This window comes from Anguilla anguilla, chromosome 4, assembly GCF_013347855.1.
Source record: "Anguilla anguilla isolate fAngAng1 chromosome 4, fAngAng1.pri, whole genome shotgun sequence".
NCBI classification, from domain to species: domain Eukaryota; kingdom Metazoa; phylum Chordata; class Actinopteri; order Anguilliformes; family Anguillidae; genus Anguilla; species Anguilla anguilla.
The window spans coordinates 10,845,698-10,872,311 of NC_049204.1; the positions used below are offsets into that span (position 1 = coordinate 10,845,698).

Sequence of the window (26,614 nt, forward strand, 5' to 3'; positions counted from 1 at the left end):
AATTGTCATCCAAGCTCCAAATTGCCTGTACTTTTCTCGTAGCCAAAGAAGATCATCTGTTCTCCATCTCTCATGCATCGCTGTCTGGGAGAAAAGAGAGAGAGGGAGAGAGAGAGAGAGAGAGAGAGAGAGAGAGAAAGAGAGAGAGAGAAAAATCACTCCCCTGCAATCAGCAGCATGCTGGGTGCACTTAGGGGTAAATACAGGTAGCCTAAAGCATTAGCATGAGATTACTCAGAGAACTGTCAAGCCCTTAGCAGTTTTGAGTTTTTTTTTTTTTTTTACCAGAGGCTTTGGAGTGGTGTTTCAGACGATCATCCGTGGATGACTCAAAGAGCAAAGCGACATCCTGTAAAAGAAAGCAATTACAGAAAGCATGTTTCACTTTTGAGTCAGGGAGCGCTTCGATTCGGCGTCTGTGCCTCCGAGTCGCATTAAGACTTTGAGGAGAAGGCGCTGTAATCAGCCGTCTTAAGATACGCGGGGTTTGGAAACAATCAGCTGAATAATGGAGCGGTACGTCATCAGGGTTTTTTTTTTTTTTGGTTTTTTTTTGTTTAATTTTCTCTCGCTGTGTACCAAATGTCAGCGCGGTTGAAGTTCCAGCCCACAAAATGTTCCAAAATTTGCCTGCATCGCCCTGTCGATGTGATGTGGTTCGCTCATTGTCTAGTGGCAGTCAATAATTTGGCCTCCTTTGAGCATTCTGATGTTTTTCCACTTGTCAGAAAGAGGACTATGACATATTTGTACCCATCAGACAAACACTATTTAAAAACCTGGCCATGAATAGTGTAGTAGATGGGACATCATGGCTGTTTTCAACATTGAGGTCCATTTGTAATTCTTCAGATCTGGTGGCTGCTTGTATTCAGAATTGTTGTTAATTTTCTTCCCCAATAGCATTGTATAGATTGGTAGTGTAACCAGTAATCATTCCTTAACCCAGTCACGCAGAAGCAAAATCTGTCCAGTCCTCACCTATTTAGGGGGTGTTCTATTTAAGATTTTATAACTGCAGATGTGAGCATCACAGATACTTGGAAAATCATTTAAATGAAGCAAGCCATTTGTACCATTTACAATACTAACTTAGTTTACATTCATAACTATTAAAGATCTATGAAGCAAAGAGCAGTGTACCCTGGTGTTCCTTAGTTTTCTTTAATGTGGGGATTATATTTTCATCAGTATAGGGTATGTAGGGGTCCAAATACCTATCCAAAACCCCTCCAAAAATGAATTCAATTATTTTTTTCCATTATAAAGGATATATATATATATATATATATATATATATATATATATATATATATGCCCCTTATGGTGGTTTAAGATGAAACATTGATATAATATTGAAAAATAATGCAAACACATGCATGGGGATGGGACGATATTTTACAAATGTTACTATTTATGATCACTCTAAGGGAAATTTTACATTCATCGTATGTTCACATATCAGCACTCAGTAAATTTGAATGAGTATTTCCATAAGTGACAACTATAGCCCATGGAGATACTAATACCCCACATTATGTACAATAACATTCCACCATCGGGTAAACGTTGGTGTTCTAACTTCAAGGGAAACCGATGAAAACACAAGTTTATAACAGATGAACAGCCTGTCCCCAATTGTATGAGCATATTTGAACATGTGTTCAATCACCAAATTTTCTCTTTCCATTTCGCTTCCTTAACCCGGAGCAAAAGATACTACTTTTTTAGTATCAGAAATTCTGACACGGTCACACAACAAGTCATTAAGACGGCCACATACCAGGCACCGCACGGAGACTGTTAGCCTGTCAGAACAACCGTCAGCTCTTCACTACTTTCCCCCTCCTTGCTAGTAGGGTTGATAAATTAAAGTTGCACATCGACTACATGTTGTGGCCATGGAGATTGTGGGTGTTTCTGAAACTACAGGCACTTATAGGTCCCCAGGGTACATAAAAGATTGAGGGAATATAACATCAAATAAAGATTCCTATTGTTATTTATCTTACCAAAAAAATGATAAGAATAAATAGCTAAATTGTGTATTTTCATGTTAGTTGTATTGAATTTTATTGGTTGAAATATTTACTTGCTTGTCCCACACCTGAGCGAGTAATTTTCACATGCATATTTTGAATTCAATAGATGACATAATTTCGTACTTCCAGTTGAAATTGCATTCCTGGAAAATAAAAATGGAAGGTGAAAAAGAAATGTTGTGGTAAGTTAATAAATTTTGTAGATACTCTTGTATAAATACATTTTTTCCATACCTCTGGGTCCTTACCCCAACAATGAGGATATTCCTTTAAAATTCAGAAGTCAATTAAAAGTCAAACAAATTTAGTTTTCATGAAAATTGAGCTTAGAAGAGGAGTGCCTGTACAAAAGCAAATTTTCATTTACGGATTTTATGGAAAAAATAAGGTAAATCTCAGCTTTTTGTATTCAGTATTTATTGTGTTTCCTTACCAAACAGCCTCTAAACCTTTCTGACTATAAACAATTTCATATTCCTGTGTAATGTAGATGTATTACTAGCCAGCTGTCAAAGCTAATGTACAGTAGAAGATCCTGCCACTTCCTTTTTTTGGAAACAAATAAATAGCCAAATGTCCTTATCATAACATGTCCTTACCGCAAAACATGGTAAAGAATTTATTTTGTGGAAAGGACACATGTAGCATAGAAAATGAGGAAGACAGGAAGTGGAAATTGCTGTCACTTGTTAGCTATGTTAATGGAAGTGAATGGGGTCTGATAGCATGCCTGAAATAATTCCCAGTCAATGTGGAATCAAACAGGATTTAAAAAGGTCAACTTTCCCTTTATAGACATTAATGTTTAGGAACCTTTAGTGAAATAACCTCAACAACCTTATTAAATTTGGTTCCCAATTGAACTGGTTGGTAAACAATGTGTTCTTCTGTATGAAAATTACCCAATCCCAGGCATCATCCAAAATGATGGAGAACTGTGCTCTGGTTAAGACAAAGAGCAAGGTGAGGGACAATAGGTTTTTTTGGGCCAATGAGAGACGACATTGTATGGTATACGCAAGACAGTGTAATTGTTTTTGTGCCACAACCCCAAACCAGTAAACTTAAGGCAAATCATGTTTATCAACATAGTCTGAGAGGAACTTTGCTCATGTTTTGGCTAAGAAACACTGTTTATATTGCTGTTACCGTTGTACTGCATTCATATTGCATCACACAGTGCTTACAATAAAGAATCAGTAAAATGTTGACTTCCTTTTAAACCTAATGCACATTACATATTTTTGACTATTATGAATGTGGGGAATGTACCCTTATTTAGACCTAGTTTGACAGCTACAGTATATGTTGCATTTATTTCTTTAGTTGGCTCTCCCTGGAGCGCAGGCTCTATTTTTCAAAGAGTATTTTCTCTACAGGCCTTGTTTCACCATTTGTGTTTTACTGTTTTAAATTATATTTTTGCTGTTCTTAATTTCAATTACATGTCTTTGCTGCCTCAACCGGTCATTACCACAACTTGATATCATCGCCGCAATCACATATTTTTATGATTATGTCTTTTTGTTTTATATGTAGTGTTGCATTTGATCTGTAATATTTGTGAAAAATGACAAATAATATAATTTCTAACCATAATTACACTTTATGTATTTTTTTATGGAAAACTATTTTTTTAATACTGAGAGAAAACACAAGTTATCTTTGAAACATTTTAAGCTGTTTTTGCAGTGGCAATTAATGAAGTATTCTCAAAAAATACTCAAAGAGGTTTGCCTCTTCCAATTTGCATTATGCACAAAATTCAATTTCAGAGAGATTCATTGTCCAAAAATGTGCAGTGCATGAAGTTGCAGAAGCACTCTTCTACACAGAAACTAGAATCTGGTGTCTCTGGAGGTCTTCAGAAACTAGGTCAGTCTGATATTGTAATCCAGAAACTATCTCCAGAAGAAGACCAAAAAAAATGTATAAAAAATCCTTTTGCAGCAAGCCCCAGCTGCGTGCTTGTGGAGCAGCATTTCTAGAGAAAACGCATCCAAACACCCCAGGTCGCTGATAACGTAACCATGATATCAATCAAATGTGTGTTAGCAGATACTGCAGTAAATGACAACTCCTGGAGAACTGGAGAACAATCTGGCTTTTTTTTTTTTTTTTTGTTACAGTGTGGGGTGAAGCGTTAGAAACAGGTTTAAGCTACTCTTGAATTTTCAAGTGCACTATGTCGCAATTTCGGTAAGAGGAAAACTTGGGAAGTTTTGTAGAAAGCAAAAGTGATTTCTGTTTCTGAAGAAATTCTGAAGAAAATGGATTCAGACGAAAAGACAATGCATTACCTCCATCGCCCTCCTCATCACTGGTTCCACCCCTGCCAGGTGCTGCAGTGATGTCACGCACGCAAAAATAAAATTTAGAAGAAAAAAAAAAAACACACACTTTCAAAGCACCTGCAAAGTGCTGACGTCAAGAAAGACGTGAAGTTCCCCTCTCTACCTTAGCCGTGTCTGACAATGTCTTATCTTGTAAGTTATTTAGCCACAGGCAAGTTAGCAAAGTCAGGAAAGTTGAGAAAGTTACAGCAAGCTGGCGGCGGGTTAGCGAACGCGTTTCTATTTACTCGAATATTCCAGTGGAAAAAGTCAAAAACTTATCGGTGAAAACGGTTCAGCCCGGGCAGGTGTTCAAATAAAACAATGTCTAAAAATACTGCTGGCAGCTGGGACTTATACTGGAGCAGTGGCTCAGCGGGATTGGAGGTGCGTAGTGCGACTAGCAGGGGGGGTGGGGGGGAGGTTCACATCACCAACGGTAACTCATCCATGGAAACAGGCCTATTTATCTTTTTCTATAATAAAGACGAACAAACACGCATTTATATGGAGTTTCATTGACTTCAACAAAACGCATTTGTATCACGATGGTGCTCATCTTATAAGCGCAAATGGAGGGATCGGTGTACATTGGACATTGTAATCCGAATTGTTGCCTGCATTACCGAACCACACTACCTCCCATTTGTGTGTGGGTCACCATAATACCTGGCAGAGGACAAAGGACTGAAAATTTCTCCTAGTAATCCTAGTAATCTTTTTCCAGTGACCACACGTTTAAGAATAAAGCGGTCCTGGACCGGGACAGAAAGTTTCAGGAATTGATTATGCGAATGCAGTGCCCCCGGTGCCCGCCTCAGTGCGGCCTGCAGTTTGTTTACCCGCCCTGAGGCTCTGGGCCCTCCAACAGTGGCTTTTGTTCTTTCGGGTCCTGCTTTACTAAATTTTCTTTTGTAGGGCCCTCCAAGGGGGTGCTCTGAGATTGGCCAGACAGCCTCTTATTTCTGACCCTTCTTTTTTTGTCATTTTGATTGACAACGGGGGGGGGGGGTGGGGGGGTTCCTTGACCTACATTTGCATATGTTGCGTGACCCATATACTGTAGGGGTCCAGTAATGAGGGGTCCGTGGCTTTCTTTGCGAGCCTTTGGGCACTTGTGTCAGTTTCATCTATTAGGGGACGGTGCCTATTGATAGCGTTCACGCCCCGGGGTCCGCGTACTTGCTGCTGCAAGGCCAAACTTTCCCATGCGCCTGCCTTTCCGCCGTGTGCAGTCAGCCCAGCCCTCTCCATCCTGTCTGTCGCTTTCATTTCAATTTTATTTGGCCAAATTAACTTAGAAACCAAATCGGAACATTACTAGTGCATACTCACATCCATTATTGTAGATGTTCCATATTTAGCCTACTTTTAAAATATGTTTTAGTAACCTTTCCGTTATTGGCATATATGTGTTTATGAATGATGCAATTATTGATTTAAGAAAAACATATAGATTTTATGTCAGCATAAGTTTACGTCAGGTACTTTGTAGTATTATAATTTCAAAATTTTCAAAACATGTTTCTGCTTAATGCTTAAATATAGTGTAGGCTTACATAGTTATTTTTTATGCTTGTAGGTACAGTACTGAAAAAAAAAGTTAGAATTCATTTACCCTTTCTCTCCAGGGTATTGTGGAAACCACAAAGGAAAAGTGTGGTGTCACATGGAGAATAACTGTAATTGAGTTTGATTTGTTTGATGGCTTGCATTGTTTTTTTTTTCCTAAAGAGAGAAGTTAGCGCTGACAGCATTTTGAACACGAGGACTTGCAAATGGAGGCTCCCCTTGGGATATCTCTGCACTGCAGTTGCCGCTGCAAAACTTACTTTAGCTACTCTGCATGAAACAAACTGTTTGTTTTGGCCTTGCGATCTTTTGTGAAAGTTGTCTGGCAAATACAGAAAGCAATTATTATGGCCTTATCGTGAAACTTTCTAAACAATGACAAGTAACTATGGTGGCATCACCCAGTAAACCTTTTATAGATTATTGGGAATGTACTACGATTGCGTATAATTCAATGTACAGTAGTCGTCTTTTCAGTGCAGTGCAAGCATTTCATTTGTGAAAGGACAGTCCTTTTCGGATAACAAAGCTTAAATAAATCTTCGGGGGATTTCAGCTGAACATTACGTGTGACTAAAGTGCAATATGGGTTGCAGCAGGGATACAGTAACAATTCAGTACATGCTGACCGTTACACGTTTATTGTGATTTCCAAAAAGGCCTTTGCTCTGCTTGAAAACAAGCAGCCACGGGACTCGATTATCCCTTTCCTCAAGCTTTGACTTGTAAAACAGTGCGGTCTCTGAGGAGGACTCCCCAGGCCCTGGGTCCACTGTACGTGTGCTGTTACGAAATGATATTTGCGCCTGTAAGCTGTCATGCGCTCCCATTCCACAAGCCCCCGAGTCTCTCCCCGTAGGACACAAATATGCGGTCTCCTAGGAGACGCCGCTTCCTGTCACTTGTCACTGGGCCTGGCTTGCCATAGCCAGGCTTATACTTGTATTCCCCAGTCTTAATGTTTTTTTTTTTTTTTTCTCCATACTTCTCGCTCATTGATTCCTGATACCAAGTGCGACACTCTGTGGTCTGGAGCACAGTGCATCATCAATTTGTATATGTTTTATTGCCATCTGAAACAGTGATATCGCTGATAATGGGTTTTTTTTGTTTTTGTTTTTGTAAACACAAAGCTTGAGTGTGAACCTGTCTTTTTTTTTTTTTCTTGTGAGATGCCAAATGCGGCCTGCTTGTGAATGATTTTTTTCAGGATCGCATACGCGGATGAGCTATATGCAGCAAACGTCAGGGGGGGAGGAAACGTACTGTATGGGATTACATGAGAGGTGCCGCACGGAGAGACGACCGCATTAGCTACCCCGCGGAGAAAAAACGATCGTCTCTCTCGCGCGGCAGAAGGGAGCGAGCGAGCGAGCGAGTGAGCGAGCGAAGCGTCTCCCGTTGGTTCTTTCGGGCGGCTCTTCCGTCTCGAACGCCGCGCCCGCCTCTCGGCGGGACGAGCTCGAGGGGAAGCTTTTTTGTTCCCGCGCACGCCGGATCACGGGCTTCCTTTAATTTCTCTTTGGCCCGCAATTAAGACGACATCGTTTCATCCTCTCATCGCCGCCGCCGCGGCGCTTCTTTTCCAGTGTATTAGACCCGCGTCGGCTTACCGCGCGCGCATTATGTAAAATTTCAAAATCCTATTATTTCTATCGCTGTGCGATATCAGTCCCACAGGCGCCGCGCGACGGCGTAATGAGGGCCCGGAAAGCCATTGCTCTCCGCTGACTGCTCCGCTGCATTTCCTTAAACTGCCAAGTAAGAGCGCCATTAATAATTCATCTCATTAAAGTGTGTAATTAATCCAGAGCTGGAGAACGGGGAGGGAGCAGAGTGCGGGGCTCAGTTTTGAGCGGATGGAACGGGTTCGGCGGGAGAGCTGGAGATCCCCCTGCCGCGGCGGAGGCGGCTCTGCGGCGCGGCGCGGCGTCTGATGCATTATTTATCTTCGAGAAGAAAAAAAAAAGCGAGGAAATAAAAAAAAAAACATAGGTGTTCAAAAGAGAGAGGAGGGCTTTTCACACCGGCGCTAGCAGCAGCATCTTCGGGTCCTCCGGCCGAAGACCGGTCGTTAATACTGCATCGCGCCTTCGAGCGCCTGACTCCCGCACTCGCTTACGCTTGTTGTGGGAGCAGGGCGGTTAATTTGGCCTACATCTCTGATGTATCTGCTCTTTGGATCCAATATAGCGAAACTACGCGTCGTCGTGAAGCGATTTAGCCCCGCGCGACGAACAGGAAATGAAACGCAAACGGCTCGATGTCCACGCGTTTCCTGTCTTTTTTTTTTTTTTTTTAGCCGGCCGAGAAGTTTTGAAGCTGGAGGCCCCGTGCGTGAAACGGACGGAGGGCAAATTTCGGTAATCTCGAGGGACAGATTAGCCAAAGTAACCGGGCGCGATCACGTCGTGCGTAACACGTGCGTGTAGCAGAAATAAAAAATGGGGCGAGGGGCCGAACACTACAGGCGATGTGTGCTCTGTTTATAAGCTGCCATATGGTGTGTGTCTTTGCGTCGTAGCTTAAGGGAAACTTTCCCCTATCTGCGCTCTCTCTCAGAGCACCCTTCCAACCCCCCCCCCCTCCCCATCCCCTTCCCCGTACAGTCAGTGCTGTAGGGGTTAAACGGAACCCCCCCCGAAACAACAAACAACGTTTATGCAAATGAGGCCGGGGGCGTAACAGGTAGACCAAAGCAAACGCTGTCAGATGAGTTCAGCGTCTCCCCCCTCGTCAAAACCGCCGCTCGCGAGCCCTCATCTGCTCCAGATGTGCTTTAATTTACTGCGACTCGGCTAATTACTGTAATTACGGATTAATTACTGTTAATTACTTTTACACAAACTCGTCGCCGGTCGGAGAGCTGAGCCGAGAGAGACGCCCCGCGCGGGGGTATCTCAGGCCCGTTTCCTGTCCGTAGCTACTGAAGGCCTCCATCTTGTTACTCTTTGTTTTTGTCCATTCAGGCCAAAGATTTCAGAAACATTGTACTTGAGTGTATTCTTTTTTAAATGAGAATATGAAGTAAGGCCAATAGCAATAGATGAATTAAACGTAGCTTGCATATTACTGAACGGGGCATCATAGTTTTATATAAACACATAACATAGAAGCTACTTTAGACTCAGTTATTGGTTGCCACAGGCGTAGGTCCAATGAGGATGAAACCCATCTGATTATCCCCAGGAACAGAGACCCAAATTGAGCCCTCCCTTGGTAAGCATCCCCTCGAAGTTTTGAGAAGAACGGCAGAGATCTTAGAGTTCTTAGGGTTTGGCGATGTTGGGCTCACAAGACGGGCAAAAAATGCAGATAATTCAGCATCGCAGTTCTTTTTATCTTTTCAAATAGCGCTGTGGTTAGGTTTCATCAGCCCCCCCCCCCCCAAAAAAAAAAGAAAAACAAAAAAAAAACATCGAGTCAATCTCACGTCGAGCCCTATTAAAATAAAACGCAGGACACGGACGGGTACTCTGTGTCATTCGGGTTCAAGCCGGGCGGAGGGGGACGAGCGCACGCTTCAGTGGGAGCGGGAGAACCGCAGGGCGAGGCGTGTCAGACAACCCCCCCCCCCCCCACCACCACCTCCCCTCCCCCCCCCCCCGCCTTTTTTGTTTTTATCCCCTCCGACTGGCGGCGACGCCGGCCATCTCAATATTCGGGCCGGGCTTAAGCGAGTGACATGTTCATTTAGCCTCCTGAATGAATGGCTTTAATAAGGAGCCGGGAATTGAGGTGGGGGCGGCGTTAATGACGTGACAGTCCAATCACGGCCTCCCCCCCCCCCACTCTCCCCCGCCCCCCTGGGCCCGAAGGCCTCGGTCTGGAGCCCGGCTGCACAGCGATGTTTACGACGCGCCGCCCGGTTCCTCCGCGCTGCGTTTCTCGACCGCTACAGAACGTCTGCGCCCGACGCTGACGCCGAGATGTGTATAAATACAGAGACGGTTATGTCGCCACGCGTAACAGAGCTGAGGGGCTGTGTGACGTTCAGTTAACAGAATTTTGTGGTCAGTTTTATGCCCGTTTTAAAATGTGTTTGAACCAGGTTGCGAAATTGTGAGCAGTGGTTGGAGTAAACCAAAACAAAAAAAAAAGTGTCAATTCTCCCAGTATACTGCCTCACATGTAATCAAGCCCCTGGCTACTGGATGGGAAGCCTTCCCTTGATTAGATCAACTGTATAATATCATATATATCTTTAGACACCTTTAAAAAGGGGGGGAAACAACGTATGGCCTTAGGCCTAATATATTGCCTGTTTTGAATGAGGGATACCATTCTTTTAATGAACACCATTGGCGGGGGATAAGAAAATGTCTTTCCCGTAGCGCTGACTGCTTCATTACAAGCTGCCCTCAGGCCCGGCTTGGCCTGCTTAAGCCGTCCGATGATTGTAATTACCATTATTAGAGCTAGCCGGAGGGGGAGGTGCGCTAACGCCCCCCACCGCATCCCCCCCTCCCCCCGAACGAGGCGCTGGCGCCTGCCCACTCGCTAGCGGAGCTACTGGTCGCGAGCTCAGGGGACCGCGAAACACAAGAAGCCACCAAAGCAGGCTAATGTGACGCCTGTCAGCTCCTCTCCAGCCGGCTGTCACCGCTGAAATGCACCAGGGTTCATTTTTTTAATTGACACCTTTAGTCTACTCATTCCGTTCCTTTTCTCTCTTCCTCCCTCCCCCCCTCCCCTCCTCCACCCGCTCCCTCCTCCTCAACCCCTCGTCAGTCTTAACAAGCTGCGAGCCGGTCGGAGGATGCTTCCTCTCCCGGTCGGGGACGAGCGAGAGAGAGAGAGGCCTTATAAAGGACAGCTCAATTGTTTTATAGCCTTTTTTTAAACCGCTCTCTCCGTTTACCGACTGTTTGTTTTGGTCGCAGAGTACTGGGGGGGGGGAGAGGGGGAGGGGGGGGGGGGGCTGAGCTCACAGAGGCTCGCAGACCTCCGTCAGAGGAGCCACCCGCGGCCTTTGTTAGCATAGCATCGCTATCAGTCCCTCGCAGTGTGTGTGCCTGTCCAGATTTAAAATAGATTTTTTTAATACCGTTGCATTTGAAGGCTATTAATGTAACGGATAGCTAGCTCCACCACCACCACTTCTATTCCTGCTTTACACACACATTTAAGTGTGAATAGACAAAAAAACAGGAACATCTCTGGTACTCCCGGACCAGGGTTGCCTTACCCCCTGGTGTAAAATGTGGAAATTTAGGTGGTTGATTTTTGTGAGGGAAACTAAGGGGGGAGGGAGGGAGTGAGAAAGAAAGAGAGATAGACAGACAGAGAGAAAGAGAGAGAGAGGGACCTGATCTGGCCGGGTCGATCCGCGTCGTCGTGTCTTTTCCGCGCGCTCCGGTTCCCCCTCCGTTCGGGGCGCGCTGCGTCGCCGTAATGAATGACGCTGATGCCGAATTAGCATGTGGCTGTCGCTCGGGCTCCGGCGCCGGCTGTGTGTGACAGGCCCACCGTCACGCACGCGGCCCGCGTCGAGCACGGGGGCCGCCGCCGTGATTTATTAACTGCTAAAGCCACAATGAAGTGCTCCCACTGAATCACCAATGCAAACAAACAGCGCTCGCGTCGTCACTATAAATTCTGCCAGACAGGCCGACCGCAGCCCAGCCAGAAAGGGTTAATTATTTAGGCTAAAAGCTTTGCTTTATCTCGGCATTTTATTTTTTTTGTTTTTTGTTCTTCCAGTCGCAGCTTAAATAAGAACTGAGATAAATAATATCGCTGAAAAGCTTTGACTGGATTTTTTAAAACGGCCTTTCAGGATTTCAGGCCAGCTTTGATCAGGAGCGGAGCGATATTTTTTTCAAAACAACATTCTAGAAGGCTTCTTGCGATTTTCGCCAGTCGTCTTGCTGACTACCAAAACGGCGTGTGTCCGTTAGGTTGGAGAGCTTGGCAAGGCCTACCCTAATCTCCCCCAAAAATGCTAAACGTTCCCCGTGTGGTTTTGTGGTCTGGTGTTGTGTGCTTTTCGCCCCAGGAACTGGAACTGCATGAGAAGGGTTTATAAGCGCTTCCCCGTGCTGCTGCTGCTGCTGCTGCTGCTGCTACTGCTGCTGCGCTGTGGTGCAGTAGAGCATGCTCCCCTGTGCGTCCCTGTCAGTCGCCGCTTTAACTGTGCGCATCAAACTGTGCAGTTCTACCCCCTCAGCACAGCACTTGAAAGGTGCATGCGTGAGGAACTGTCGAAGACCAGAGAAGGGTTTTCGCTTTTTTTTCTGAAAGAACGTGGCAATAAATAAACATGGCGCGAATGCAATCGACAAGAGGTTTCTTTTGTATGGGATCGGCTTGTCCGGCATCCTGTATCGGTTTTGTTTGCCCTCCTCCCTCCCCCACCTCCCCCTCCCCCCGGCCCGTGTCGAGCTCGATCGCCTTGCGATGTGTCAGTCGACCGTCCGGCCGTCCGAGACGGAGGAGCTCCGGTGGCGGTTCGCCCGCTCGACCGTTCGACCGTCCGTCTTCTTAATTGTGACGGAACGCTCCCGGCATCATCAATTAAACACGCTCTCGTTCGACCGCGCCGAAGGAACCCGAGACCGATTGGCCGACCCTGCTGCGGCCCGGCGGCGTCCCCGAGTCCGATTGGTCGCCCGCGTAGCTCCTGGTTTTTCGTCGACTCCCGTGCGGTTTCTGCGTAGCGCGGTAATACTCCAGATTGGACCGGGGGACGCTCGTCTATCGACGGCCAGTGACCCGGCGGCGCGACCGTCGGTGCGGAGGGGGAGGGCTTTGCCGCATCGCGAGAAAAAAAAAAAAAAACGGGGGAAGAGTTCCCTTGTTTTTACCGATCGGCCATTAACATGCTGGGTGGCCTAAAGTAATTTAAATATTTAATTCTGCAGACTGTTAATTCTCCGTGTTCTGAGGTCCACCCCCCTCCCCTCCAACCCCCCACCACCAATCTTTTTGGACATGGTTCAATTATACATGAAGAGAGAGAGAGAGAGAGAGGGAGAGAGAGGAGCGAGATTTGTCTTTTGTCCTTGTTCAATTAAACCGTGCCAGGGACCAAGGGTTAAGGTGAAATGATCTCTATCGCTGTTTATAGCGGTTCAATTAATATTTCAGCATCCAGGGGTAGCCTTGCATTACGGCTGGGCGCATACTCAGTGTCTGGTTAATGGAAAAACACAGACGACAGCGAATGTTAAACAAGAGGAATGCCTCTCCGTGGACGCGGGGAGGCCCGGATCCAGAGCGGCCCGCTCAGCAGGGCTGCGTAAATCCTCCCGCCGCTTCGTTCTCGGGGCCTAACCTTAAAAACGGGTGTTTCCCTGAGCCCCCTCCCCCCCGGAAATGAAATGAATATGCTCGGGTACAGGGCCGGACAGGAAAATATCTGCCTCTCGCAAAAGCCGATGGCCCTGGTTTTTTTATTAAATATTGATTTGATTCGGAAAAGGCCAGATGGTGAAAGGATGAAGTGATGTGAAGCCCCCCCCATACCCCCCCCCTCATCCCCAAATCTACGATTGTGTTTTTATTTAGAGTTTCGCTCGGGTGGTGGGACGGTTTTCCTCAAGCTCTGCGCGGTGACGGTCGAGTCGGGAGGCTGGTTCGAATCCTTACGCGGTTTGGGTCGCTGCATGCTATTCCGGAGACAAAGCGATACAATGCACGACGATAACCGGGCCGGCTTTTTACCGCCTAAGTGAAGGGGGGGGGGGGGGGTGAAAGAGGCCCCGTTGAGCATCGGTCAACGGGAGTGGCGCCTCTTTCCGCCGTCGGCACCGTTGCCGCGGCAGCGCCGTGTAACCGTAACCGGGCCCTCTGCTTCCGAACGCCCGGATGAGAGGCTGGGTAATCGGCTACCAAGTGGGAATCGCACTCGAGTGGCTGGGGAGGCAGATTAGGCCCCGTCCAACGGCGAGTCATCTTTGAAACGCTTCCAAATGGGAAAAGGCATCCATTAGAGACTTCCCAACGAGCGTCTCGCTCTCAGAATTCGGGGGGGGGGGGGGGGGGGGGGGGGGGGGGCGGGCGGGGGGGGGGGGGAGACGGGGGGGGGGCGGCTCGCGGATAATTGTTTATCCCTCAGAGCCGCTCCCCGCGCTCGTCCGCGGGTGGCTAAGTAAGTTCAGCAGCTCTCCGGATGGGAAAGCTCAACAGACCTGAGGCTGGCAACATTAGGACAAATCAATTAGCTGGCCATTACCCAATCAAAATAAAGCGGTCTGCGATGGTTAGCGTAATTATGACCCACAGCCAAGTGAATTTTACGGAAGCCAGAAACCCCCCCCCCCTCCCCCTCCCTTTCCTCTCCTTATTAATTGTATTTATTTAAGATAATCCATTTCATGCTTTTAATTGTGCGCTCGAGGATAAAGGCAGAATAAATAAATCATCGTTTGCCTTCGTCTGATTTCCTTTCCGGACCAGACCGAGAGGACTGAAGGTTGCTGGGAACGTCTTGCTCGCCGCTCAACGCTAATCGCGTTTTTGCTGTCGGTTTCGGGTCACGTGGGTTTAAGACAGAAGGCGATTGGGTGGCTGGATCTCTCAGCCGGCCAATTGCATTCCTGTCCATCGAACTAAGATGAGGACACTGTTGAAATTTACATATTATAATTGCTGTAATCAGTAATTTAGTAGTAACGGTGATGGTCGACAATACCAGACCGTTTGAAACGATACTGTGGTGAAGCTGAGGGGGTGGAACACAATGCAACGTTGATCCAATCGGTGTCGGGATCTGTGAAGAGACTCATTTAAATTTGACTGGCGACTGAGGAGAGTGGGCTGTTCTTATGAGCGGAAGCCGTACGTGTAGCAGCTGTGTACCGGCAGCGACCTTACGAGACTCGACGCGTAACGATCTGCTGTCAATGGCGGATGACAGCGCGTCCGAACGGCCTCCTTTCTGTCGCGTTGTTTCTGGGTGCGTTCCCACCCGCCCACCCCCCCCCGTCGGCAGATGTTCCGTTAAAAATGGCCCGGACGAACCCCGGCGAGGCAGAGCTCGGGTTCGGAACGCGCCACAACGGAAAAAAGGGCGGCACGCGCCGGAACCTTCCGCGGTTTCTCGAAAGGAAAGGCGCTGGAAAGGCCGGGGGTCGGAGAGAGAGCGGAGAGAGAGACGATAGAGATTTTTGGGGTTTCGCCTCAGCGGTGACAGCTTCCCGTTTGCTCAGAAATGATTCCCGCCGGTTCGTTCCGGCGCTTTCCGGGGCTTCCGGACGAGGAGGCGTTGAGGCAGCCGAGGCTGCGTATGGCGATGGGCAGTGAAGGGTTGCGCATGCCTCTTTAAAAAAACAAAACAATAAAAAATAAATCACCCTCCGTGCACTGTAAACACTATTTCAGTGCTGTAGACTGTGCGCTGGTCTAACACCACCGTTGAAGCATTTGGTTAAATGTCAGTAATAATTTCAGTCCACCGCTCTTTCTTTTTTACCCACACGGCGGAGTTCGCGTTCTCTTTCTCTTTGTCTAAAGCCGAAGCGTTGCTCTTGGACTCCATTTTGCTACGTTTGCAGTCGATCACAGTCAAAAAGTTTGACCGAGCGAGTTTGTCAGCGTCCTTCTCCGGTTTTATTTTATATATTGTAACGTTCCATGGGAACTTATCCACTTACCGACTCTGTAGATCCGTCTACTACTACAAATCACCAAAAAAAAAACACTTAGGGCCTTGCATAGCGTGTAATGGAATTTGTATTTTTTCCCCCCTCTCAAGCACACTTACAATTAATGAATCGTGGTGGATCGCTGCTCGTGCCAGAACCGCTTCTCTTTAAAAGAGTGATGGTGGAGGTACTTAGGCCAAGTAAAATAAACACTGGAGAATGTGAAACCAGGACCTGGCAGATACAATTGAATTGTTGCATGAAACCAGGGGATTTTATGTTCAATTTCCATGTGACAGTCTAGACACTTGATGGCTTGTGGGGGGTGGGGGGTGGGGGGAGGGGGGCGGGATGCAGGCTTCAATTTGTTACTGTGGTCACCGCTCAGAAATGCGAAAAGAACGTCCTCCCTCCCGGTCACCTATTTTTGTTATCCCGTGTCCAGAATAGTCAATGCCGTTTTTTTTTTTTTTTCTTCTTTCTTTCTCTGATTTAATTTTATCACATTTCACGAGAGGGATTGGATTTTTGCGAATGTGTCTACGCAGGCAGATTTTTTTAACGGTTTCGCTCATCGAGGCCGTCCGAGGCCCTTTCGGGAAAATTACCGCGACCGCCCGGAGCGTTCACCCCGAACGCGGCGTCGCAGCCACGCCCACGTCAGCCGCGCCACCGTGAGGCGCAAAAAAAAAAAAACTAAAAAAAGAAAAGCTTTTATCGCGGAGCGCGGCGCACCTGGGCTCGCCGGCGTAAATTACACGCGTTCCCGGAGCAAGGGTTCAAGGCAGACCCGTTTTTTTTCGGAGAAAAAAAAAAAAAGAAAAGAAAAAGTCGCAGGTGATAAAAATTTTTTTTTAAAAACGCGGCGCCGCTGTTTCACTGTTAATTTTACGCGCGGAACCGCGAACTTATTTTCACGCTCCGTTGACTGCGGTGTTTATGAGGTGGCGACCGCGGGAGGAATGTTTTATACGCCCGATCCGAAGGCTCCGCGGAATGAGAGCGGGGGGGGGGCCTCCGTAAATCACGGGAGCCCCCGGGACGGCGTGTCCGAATATCGCGGCGTCCCGGTGGAAGAATCCCCCGGAAAAAGGGGACAGGGTCGCGGACGGAGGGGGCGAGGGGGCGAGGGGGCAGGGGCGAGGGGCCGCGAAGAGAAGGACGGCCCTGCGAGGGGGGGGGGGGGGGAGCGCCATGATTTTATTTCTGCTCCCCCGTACCTCGTCAGCGGCGCGGAGGGCTACGCGCTAACGAAGCGGGACGTTTACGTGGTCCCGCCGTCCCAGGAGGGGGACCTGGCTGCTGCGGCCTGAACTCCTGACCCCCCCCCCCCTCGCGGGCGGGCCCGACGTTCGCATTCCGACTCCGCTCGAAGAGAGAGGGAAGCGGGGTGGGGGTAGGGGGGTGGAGGGGGGGTACAGTGTCCGGACGCCCTCCCGCTGGCCCGACAGCAGGCCTCGTTCTCATCCATAGCCACCGAGGTCCGGGGGCCTGGGCCGGCCGCAGCCTGGGGTTAATGCGCCAAGCGCTCCCGTTGTCTGCGCATTAATGAAGTGGTCTCCCCTCGCTCCACCCCCCCCCCCCCGACTCGGGACTGACACCCAGCCGAACGGCGGGACACCTGATAACGAGCGTTAATTACGGGAAGGCAATTATGACCACTCATAATCTGAATTTGATCGTCTCGCGAGCCGCAGCGAGTAAAAAAAAAATAAAAAAATATTCAAAGTCCGGGGACAATCGCTTTCGTGCTGTTTGTCACTGTCACGGACGTCGTTTGTTATTGGACTGAGCGTGGCTCGGATGAAAAATATAGGCTATTAGTTTTTTGAATAAGGCCATTGGCCAGGCATTAGAGAAGTATCTAGAGAAGTGTGTGTGTGTGTGTGTGTGCGTGCGTGTGTGTGTGTGCATGCATGTATGTAGGCATTTGCAAATGTCTTGTGTGTGCATGTGCGTGTATGCGCGCGTGTGTGCGTGCATGGGTGCGTATGCATGCGTGTGTGTGTGCGTGCGTGCGTGTATGCGCACGTGTGTGCGTGCATGGGTGCGTATGCATGCGTGTGTGTGCGCGTGTATGTGTATGCGCATGCATGTATGTAGGCATTTGCAAATGTCTTGTGTGTGCATGTGCGTGTATGCGTGCATGTGTGTGCATGCATCCGTGTGTGTGCATGCGTGTATGTGTGTGCGTGTATGCGCGCATGTGTGCGTGTGCATGCGTCCGTGCGTGTGCATGCGTCCGTGCGTGTGCATGCGTCCGTGCGTGTGCATGCGTCCGTGCGTGTGCATGCGTCCGTGTGTGTGCATGCGTGTGTGTGTGTGCGCATGCAGTGCCGTCACTGTTATCACGGCCGCCGTTAGCATCGGGGCCGAATTGGATTTGCACCAGGCGCGTGACCCCTGAAATGAAAGAAGTCCCTGTTTTTCTCTGAGAACACAGAGGGAGCCCTCTAGTGGGCGCAGATAAAATGGCACGGTACCCGTTTCCTGCTCACCTCGGCCGAGGTGCTGGCGACTCTGCTCTGGGTTTTGGCTGCGGGGCAGTGTTGCACGGTGACAAGCCTCTTTCTCAGTCGCGGAAAGCCCCGATAGCCTTGCAGAGACCGTAGCAGGGCGGTCTCCTTGTCATCGTGTCCGTCACCCTGACCACATCCTGTAGCAGCAGGGGAATGTAGTAACCTAGCGCGTGTATTACGAGCCGCAGTCAGTTACATGCACTGTGCCCATAACGGATCCATTGCCTGCAAACGTCTCCCCGTAAGATGGCATTCTGTGCATCTGGACTCCTTCAATCTTGTCCCCATGGGGACAGACGTCCACGCAGAGCATCTCCCCCCCCCCCCCCACCCCGAACCACGGTGATGTCAGCTCCAGACCCCGGCCAATCGGGGCGCAAAATCACGGCGTTCGGCGAAAACCCGGAGGAGGCGCCCGGGGTCGGGGGGGGGGGGGTATAAGTGGCGGCGGGGTTTCCGGGGCGGGGCCGCCCGTGTGAAACAGGGCCGGGGGCTCTGAGCGCCGGGCTCGGTGCGTGGCTGGGAACCGTCCGCGCTTCAGACCGCACAGCTCCGGGGAGGATAAGCAGGAGCAAACGTCCAGACAGTAATGATAATTCAGCAATTCATGCGTGCTCCATTCTGGGGGCTTTTTTTTTTTAAATGGGAGCCGCGATAGAAGAATTGAGGTTAAACTCATCTGATTAGCCTTTGTTCTTTTGAAGGCATGTTCCATACACCAGTGATGCACAAAACGCTGTGCCATTTTAAGCTCATTAAAATCAGATGCTTGTGGTTGGCCTTTTTTTTTTTTTCATTTTCATTTACGTTCTTGTTTTCTCCGTAAAGATAAGTATGGAAGTTTTAAGCTGCCTGAAACAGGCTCTGTGGATGTCTGCCAGTGAAGTCACAATCATACTATGAGCAAAGTTATGAGGCCGCGTACTGGTTTTTGTTTTAGTCCATTTTTTATTTCATTTTATTTTTTAACAATACCAGTGCTTTTCTTTTTTTTGTACCGATACGTGTCCAGCGGCAGCAGAAATGGAACTCCGGGGCTGGCATCGATAATTACGTGATTTTAAACGATGTTTTAAATTGATGAAGGTACGATGTCATTATCTCGCGGGTGCCAGATCCGCAGTATGGTAGCCCCAGCGTTTTATGGCACAGAAATGAGCTATAAATGGTCCGGTGATATATGAAGTAATGGGGCCCGAGCGTGTGAGGTCGGTGGGATATTATTAGCGCCGGTCGGAGCTGGACAAGGGTGTTCAAAGATTTATAAAAATAAACTGAACCGTGCTTTACGAGTCTCCGTATTCCTCTCAGATAAGTTCTCTTTTCCCCGTTTCGTTCTTATTGTGTCTGTGGAGAGGCCAGGGCGGTACACCAGGAGTATCTTATGCAGCGGCGTTAAATTACCGCCGGGTTCTTTTTTGCATACCGACACGCCGCCGTGCTTCCGTTTGCCGAAACGCGGTCGTCACTCGCGGAGGGGTCGCCCGCGCCCTGGCCTGTAACGTTTTCGTTAATGCCGCCTCACACTTTCCTCCCGGAACTCTTTGCTCGGTGCTGTTGCGCAGTCGTGGTCAGAGCGGACGAAGCGTGCAATGCAGTTGCTCGCTTCTGGGAGTTTATCACCCTGCACAACGATTGGGCAAGTTCATGACCGTTCTGCATTTTGACCTTTTTTGTCCCGTACCCCACGCATATGCTGTCTGGGTTTTTTTCTTTTTTTTTTTTACAATTCTAACATTCCAAATTTCTGATATTAGAAGCCTTACAAATCATTCATTGTTTATTTATTTAATCGTGTTAGCGTTCATATTAGTTTAGTTTGCATTAGCAGACTTAGTCTCCGGAGCTGCACTGTGCCACGGGCACCATCTCTTGTCATGACAGAGGGAGTTTCTATGGAAACAGGGCTATACCGTGGCTGCAGTACGCAGTGCTGATTGGTCACAAATTTGCACCGCTTGAGCAGTTCGATATGGCAACACATAAAATAAAAAGTTTGTGCAGCTTTCGAAGCTAAATTGGTAGATTTTGGTCATGAAAGGGAATTGAGCTTAAATGAAACAGGCCTGTAGCTATATAACTGCAAACAGAATTTGTAAACCTGGATGAAGGGGAAGTAAGTGTGATGTCACTCATCTTAACATGAAGCTGTCATTCAGAAATATATCAGTGGCCACATTTTGTCTAAAACTAGATTTTTGCTATCTGCCCACTGTTTCCCTGTTTGAATCTGGTCACTATTTTGTCACCATCATTAACCTGCAGGTCTGTTAAAGTAGCTTTGTTCTAATTCTTTTTGTACAAATAATAGCAAACTGGTTATTGAAATAACATACGGCGAACGCATTGGAATGCAGGCTAATGCATTCCATTGGATGCAGGCTAATCCAGTAGCGCAAATGCTGTGCAAGCCAATGTATGCATGTAAGTGCATGCCACCCTGTGGTAGAACATGATATATCTAGATGCAGAACTGGAGTGTGTGCAAAGAAAAGAGAAGGCACGCGTGGTCAGAGCATCGACACGTGCCTGGCGTCTCTGAGCAGCCTGTGATCGATGAGCGCGTAGCCGCCCCCCCCTCACCCCCCCGTGACCTTTGACCCCTGTGCGTTTGCAGTGCTGAGTATCCGCGGTGCCCAGGAGGAGGAGCCTCCGGATGCCCAGCTGATGCGGCTGGACAACATGCTGCTGGCGGAGGGCGTGTCCGGGCCAGAGAAGGGGGGCGGGTCCGCCGCCGCGGCCGCCGCAGCCGCCGCCTCGGGCGCGGTCGGCCCCGACAACTCGGCCGAGCACTCGGACTACCGGGCCAAGCTGTCCCAGATCCGGCAGATCTACCACACCGAGCTGGAGAAGTACGAGCAGGTAAGCGTCCCCATGCCCGCCACACCACCCCCGCCTCCCCCCCCCCAACCCCCACCCCAACCCTGTCCCTGATGACATCACATCCCCACGCGTGCCCTCGTCTACCATCACTCCTCCACTTAGAAACCTCTTTCGTAATCCCACGTCTCGTTTGCCACCCAAAATTCCAAAAAGTATGCCGCCTGTCCGAAGGGACCCGAGCAGTGTCTGCATGCCGATTTTTTGGGCCGGATTTTTAAAAGTCTTAAAAGATTCTTTAGAAGTCAAGCCTCCGCGTGGAGCAGACGCACCTTTGCTCCGCCCGTCCTCATTGCTTTGCGTAGCGGTCTCGGAGAGCTGTCTCTCGCGCTTCTCTCAGGCTCTATCTCGTATTCATTTTCTTATCTGCTCCCGAGCTGTCAGATTATCGCACGCTAACCTTTCATTGAAGTGCGGCGGCAGTCCCCCCCCCCCCCCCCCCCCCCCTTCGTGTTTGTGCGGGGGGAAGGAGATTAAAGATGCGGCGCTCGGGGTGGACGTCGTCTTGAAAGAGCTGGGATGATTATCGTTTGGAGTTACTCGGCGTGCCCTTCATCCTCACTGGACGGAGCACGGTCGAAGGCCTTGAGTCTAACCACGCTCCGTCCTATGCGATAGTTAATTTACCGATATATTTTTCCATCAAAGGTAAGTAAATTTACCTTTAATGGAAAAATATAATTTATTATTTTGCTGCTGGGTCTTTATGTGAGTGCACCTGATCTGTACCTGATACTGGGATTGTCAGCTTAGAGAAAGGGCGCCGGCCTACGGGGAGGGTTGTTTTTATTTATTGCTTTCTTAACTGGTCGTGTGTTTGGGTGGGTCCGTTGACCTTCGGGACCGTAAGGTTTCACGAGCTCCCTTTGGCTGGCCCTCGCTACGAGCGCAGCCAATCACAGCGAGGTGCGGCGGCCCGTCGCCGAGAGAGAACGGCGGCCGGAACGAATCGCGCGCCGCGACGGCGAGTGGTGTTTACGGCTTCGCTGTGCGCCCACCCGCCGGAGAGCCCCCCCAAACCCCCCCCCCCCCCTTCTCGCGACGTGCATCTAAAGAAACGCCACCGTTGTCGTCGTCGTTGTTGTCTCTTTGCACTTAATCCCTTTAGATCTTTCTTGCTTTTTTATCCTCCGCCACTTCATTAGCAAACCTTAAATGACTGGATTACACACCAAATATGTGCTGTGCCTCCCACCCAACGCATGCTGAAACTAACTGTGCTGTATGCTGTGGCTTTGTCATGAATGCATGCCCTGTCTCATGAAATATGAATTAGCGTGTACGGCTGAGAACTGTTAGCATTCAGGCTGGTAATCCCTGCGTGTAAAAAAAAAAATAAATAAATAAAAGTAGCGACAGCAAACTCTTAACTGTTGACTTTGGATATCCTGTTTTGAGAGTAACATGGCATTTGTCTGGAGGCAGGGTTGCCATCGATCTCTTATCGCCCCTCACAGCCGTGTCAGTGGAGAAGGGCTACTTAAATGAAGGCGGAGGGTCACGTGACCGATCACGTGACCCGGCCGGCGCCACATGCTGACACTGTATATACTGTATTTAAGATGGTATCCGGATGGAGGGGCAGTCAGAGTTACACAGGGAGTCGCGGCAGCGGAAACCAGGTACTCCTCCCTGCGCACTCGTTCTCCACACACTCAGAAAAGCGCGCCCCTCACGACGGGCGAAACAGAAATGCCTGCTCTGTCGTTTTTTTAACGGAACGACTCCCCCCTGTCAAGTGCTCAGTGCAAATGGGCAGGGAACTGGATGGCAACCCAGACTCTGGTGACGTTCAGTAGCGTTGCATGAGGAGACAAAATAAAAACACGCATCTTTGCACGTGTCCAGCATATTATCAGTGTCTTAAAAATGACAATACGAATGCCATTCTTTTTTTTTAAACTTGAAAAACGGGAAAAAAATCCTGGATTTACAGGGTTCATAAGTTAGCTTTTTTAAAAAAAAATGTAAGTCTAATTTTATGTAACTTGTTCATTGTGTCATAGTATACATTTCTGAATAGCATTGGTTTTACCTGTTAATATGAAATGAAGGGCATTGAGGCTGCAGGTGCAGGTGGCATTGGCTCTGGTGTAGTGCATGCAAGCCCTCTCTGTGGCCTTTTCCTGTTGTGTCACCTGCTTCGCTCCTTCATTCCAACGGTTATGAGAAATCCTTCACAGTCATCCTTCACAGTCATACAGGTTCCTCAACAGACGGGGGGGAGAATGTCTGCACGCCTCTTGCTTTTATTACACGCCTTTGCATGTGTGCACGCGTACCTGTCTGATTTGGAGCGCGTGCGTCGAAGCGCACGTGTCACAGCGCGTCTGCCACATCGATACTCGCCGCCCAGCTGTCGGGCTCTGCATCCGAACCGCGGCGAAACCTCCGTTCTGACAGAGGACAGAGTCCCTGTCCCAAAGCATCTGGTGACTCTGAGGGAGAGAGAGAGAGAGTATGAGTGAGTGAGAGAGAGAGAGAGAGAGAGAGAGAGAGAGAGAGGGTCTAAGTGAAAGAGAAAGAGAAAAGTATGAGTGAGAGAGAGAGAGAGGGTCTAAGTGAAAGAGAAAGAGAAAAGTATGAGTGAGAGAGAGAGAACATGAGAGAGAGAGAGAGAGAGAGTCTGTGTGAGAGAGAAAGAAACAGGAGAGAGTGAGTGTCTGAGAGAGAGAGCATGAGTGAGAGAGAGAGAGAGAGAGAGAGAGAGTCTGCGTGAGAGAGAAAGAAACAGGAGAGAGAGAGTGAGTGTCTGAGAGAGAGAGAGCATGAGTGAGAGAGAGAGAGAGAGAGAGAGAGAGAGTCTGCGTGAGAGAGAAAGAAACAGGAGAGAGAGAGTGAGTGTCTGAGAGAGAGAGAGCATGAGTGAGAGAGAGAGAGAGAGAGAGAGTCTCAAAGCGTGAATGGGCGCACTCGTCAGGAATGAAAGCCTGTCACTTCCTTGCGTCTGCTCCAGCGCGGCGCCTTCCGCACGTTTTTATTATGTGCGGCGCGCGCTTCGCGGAGTTCAAGGAGGAGCGCACTTCATAAGCGTGCGGAATTCAAACCTGCCCACGTCGAGCCTGGCTAAAAGCACCCCGCGCTCCGCATTTCAATGCCGGCTCGTCCGATTGGTGCGCCGCCGCCGCCGCCGCCGCCACCGCGCGATTCTCGCCGAATCCCGTATTTATCTACCGCTTTCCCTTCCCGCGCGCAAACAGACGACTTTCGCGTTTGTGTCGCTCGCCTGCGTTTGGAAGCGACTAATCTTATTAGCGTTGCCAGCTGCACTCGCGCTCGCGGCTGCCACCTCCACGTTGTTATGACTGGGCCGTCGGCGCTAATTCCACAGATGGGCCCGCTAACGCGAGCCAGATACCGCTCAACGTTTCGCAGCGGAAGCCCCGCGTGGATTTCTCTAGCTTGCCTGGCAGTCTGCGCCACCGCCACCGCCCCCCCCCCAAACCGCCCCCCCCACATCCCAGACCCCTCTCCCGCACCCCCCCCCAACCCCCCATCCCCCCACCGGCGGCTCCCCCCCCGATGTGTGACGCGGTTGTGCTTCTGTCTCGCAGGCGTGCAACGAGTTCACCACCCACGTGATGAACCTGCTGCGGGAGCAGTCTCGAACCCGGCCCATCTCGCCCAAGGAGATCGAGCGCATGGTGGGCATCATCCACCGCAAGTTCAGCTCCATCCAGATGCAGCTCAAGCAGAGCACCTGCGAGGCCGTCATGATCCTGCGCTCGCGCTTCCTCGACGCCAGGTCAGTCTGTCCGTCCGTCTGTCCGTCCGGCCCTTTGCCTTTCCGATTGGTCCAGCTCCCTGCCTGTCCGTCTGGCGGTCAGAAGGAAATGGGGTGGGGGTGAGCCTCCTGTGGCTTCGTTATGACTGTGTGTGTGTGTCTGTTTGTGTGTCTGTTTGTGTCTGTGTGTGTGTGTGTGTGTTTGTGCGTGTCAATGTTTGTGTATGTGTGTCTGTTTGTGTCTGTGTGTGTGTGTGTGTTTGTGTGTATCTGTCTGTGTGTGTGTCTGTCTGTCTGTGTGTGGGTTTGTGTGTGTGACTCTGTCTCTGTGTGTGGATATGTTTGCACATGTGTGTCCATCTGTCTGTCTGTCTGTCCGTCCCAGCGTGTTAATGTTCATAATATCCGAATGCGAGGGCAGACTCATGGTACGGGGTTACACGGGGCCTGCTGGCTAGCACCTAGCGCTGCCGCTGGCTGCAGGAAACCCTGCCTGCGCCACGTCTGCAGTCCACAAACCATTTCGCCTTCGCCAAAACCTTTCTCTTCTTAAAATGCAGTCGCTCGTTCCCATTGACGCACATTTTGGATTTGCATAAATTTACGCGCGGGCAAATCTCGCTCGGAGTCTTAGTCTGGAGGACGCAGCGTTCGAAGGAGGGCCTCGCTTCCTTTCAGCTCTTCCTTCCCATTCTCCCGCGGAGGATTTTTTTGTTTTGTTGTGTTTTCAGCATGCCGGGGAACGGCTTCCCCTGTGTGACGAGCGCTGGCTGGCTCAGCCGAGCCGATTAATCCTTTGGCTGGGGGGAAACCCACGCCGCGCGCAAATTTGCATTTCTGAAGCGTTCTGCCTTTCGGGGCTGGGGACAGACGCTCTGCAGCCACGCGCTGATCCGTCGAGAGGGCCAGCGGAGTGTCTCCCCCCCCCCCCCAGGGCAATGTAGAAAGCCCTCATTTAGGTGTGGCTTCGCCCCCGGCCCTGCCCAAGCGGACGGTTGGAGACGGACGGGGCGTTGAGTTATTGCAGGCGTCCATGCCGCTTTCCTCCTCGTATTTCGCTATTAAAATGAGTTTGGGCTTTTTGATTATGAATGTGCGCCATGCATTCTGGGTAACGGCGCCTCGGTGTAACAGGATCACACCAGCCGCCGCGCCGCTTCGTCCTCGAAATGCCGACGTCAAAATTTCAAACGGCTGCTCGCCCTAATGACATTTCGAGGTCTGGGTTCTAGTTTTTAACAGAGTGGTCCCATAAGATGTAAATTTTTTATATTATTATTTATTTTTTTGCTCTGATCCTCACGGGTGTTCCTCTGTCTTCCCGCGTCCTCCCCGCGCAGACGAAAGAGACGGAACTTCAACAAGCAAGCGACGGAGATACTCAACGAGTACTTCTACTCCCACCTCAGCAACCCGTACCCAAGCGAGGAGGCCAAAGAGGAGCTTGCCAAGAAGTGCTCTATTACCGTTTCACAGGTAAGCCTTCACGTCATCTAGGACGCCAGGCCTTGATTGTGTAGCATGCGCTAACGGGCTCTAGTTTATTTACACGCTACAAGTTTTCCAGCACAATGAGGAAATGAGTAAAGCACACAAACAGAGCAATCAAACGGTTTTAGTTCAGATTTGACCTTTCTGAATCATCATTTTTAAGTGCTCATTACATGTTGAGTATTAATAGCAATTAAGAATTTATTAAAATCGGGCCCCATTGTTATATTATTAGAGAGACATTTAAAAAGTGTGCCTCCTTCCTGGTCTGGAAAGTATGCATGTCGCACCATTTTCTAATCTAATTTTGATGGCGTTTATCAATTTAATCTTGGGAGTTTTCCTCATAACGTCCCCTCATCATGTGGGAGTGGGTATTAGCTTTAGTTCTGAAATGTGATTCGTGGTTGCTTACCTGAATTCCACAGTTCTTCAGCTCAGAGACATCTTGACGATGTCGCCACTC

General features: G+C 49.2%; 1 protein-coding gene across 4 annotated transcripts in view; it reads left to right on the plus strand.

Annotated features, from left to right (window-relative positions):
* Positions 1-26,614, plus strand: part of pbx1b (pre-B-cell leukemia homeobox 1b) — an 80,777-nt gene that overhangs the window by 42,173 nt on the left and 11,990 nt on the right. For 2 of the 4 annotated variants that reach the window (XM_035414911.1, XM_035414909.1), the window contains exons 3-6: positions 20,671-20,915; positions 22,496-22,555; positions 24,488-24,678; positions 25,998-26,133. In XM_035414911.1, the coding sequence (XP_035270802.1) occupies positions 20,671-20,915; positions 22,496-22,555; positions 24,488-24,678; positions 25,998-26,133 (632 nt within the window). The remainder of the gene's footprint in view (positions 1-20,670; positions 20,916-22,495; positions 22,556-24,487; positions 24,679-25,997; positions 26,134-26,614) is intronic. The other 2 variants (XM_035414912.1, XM_035414910.1) reach the window with 1 other exon arrangement.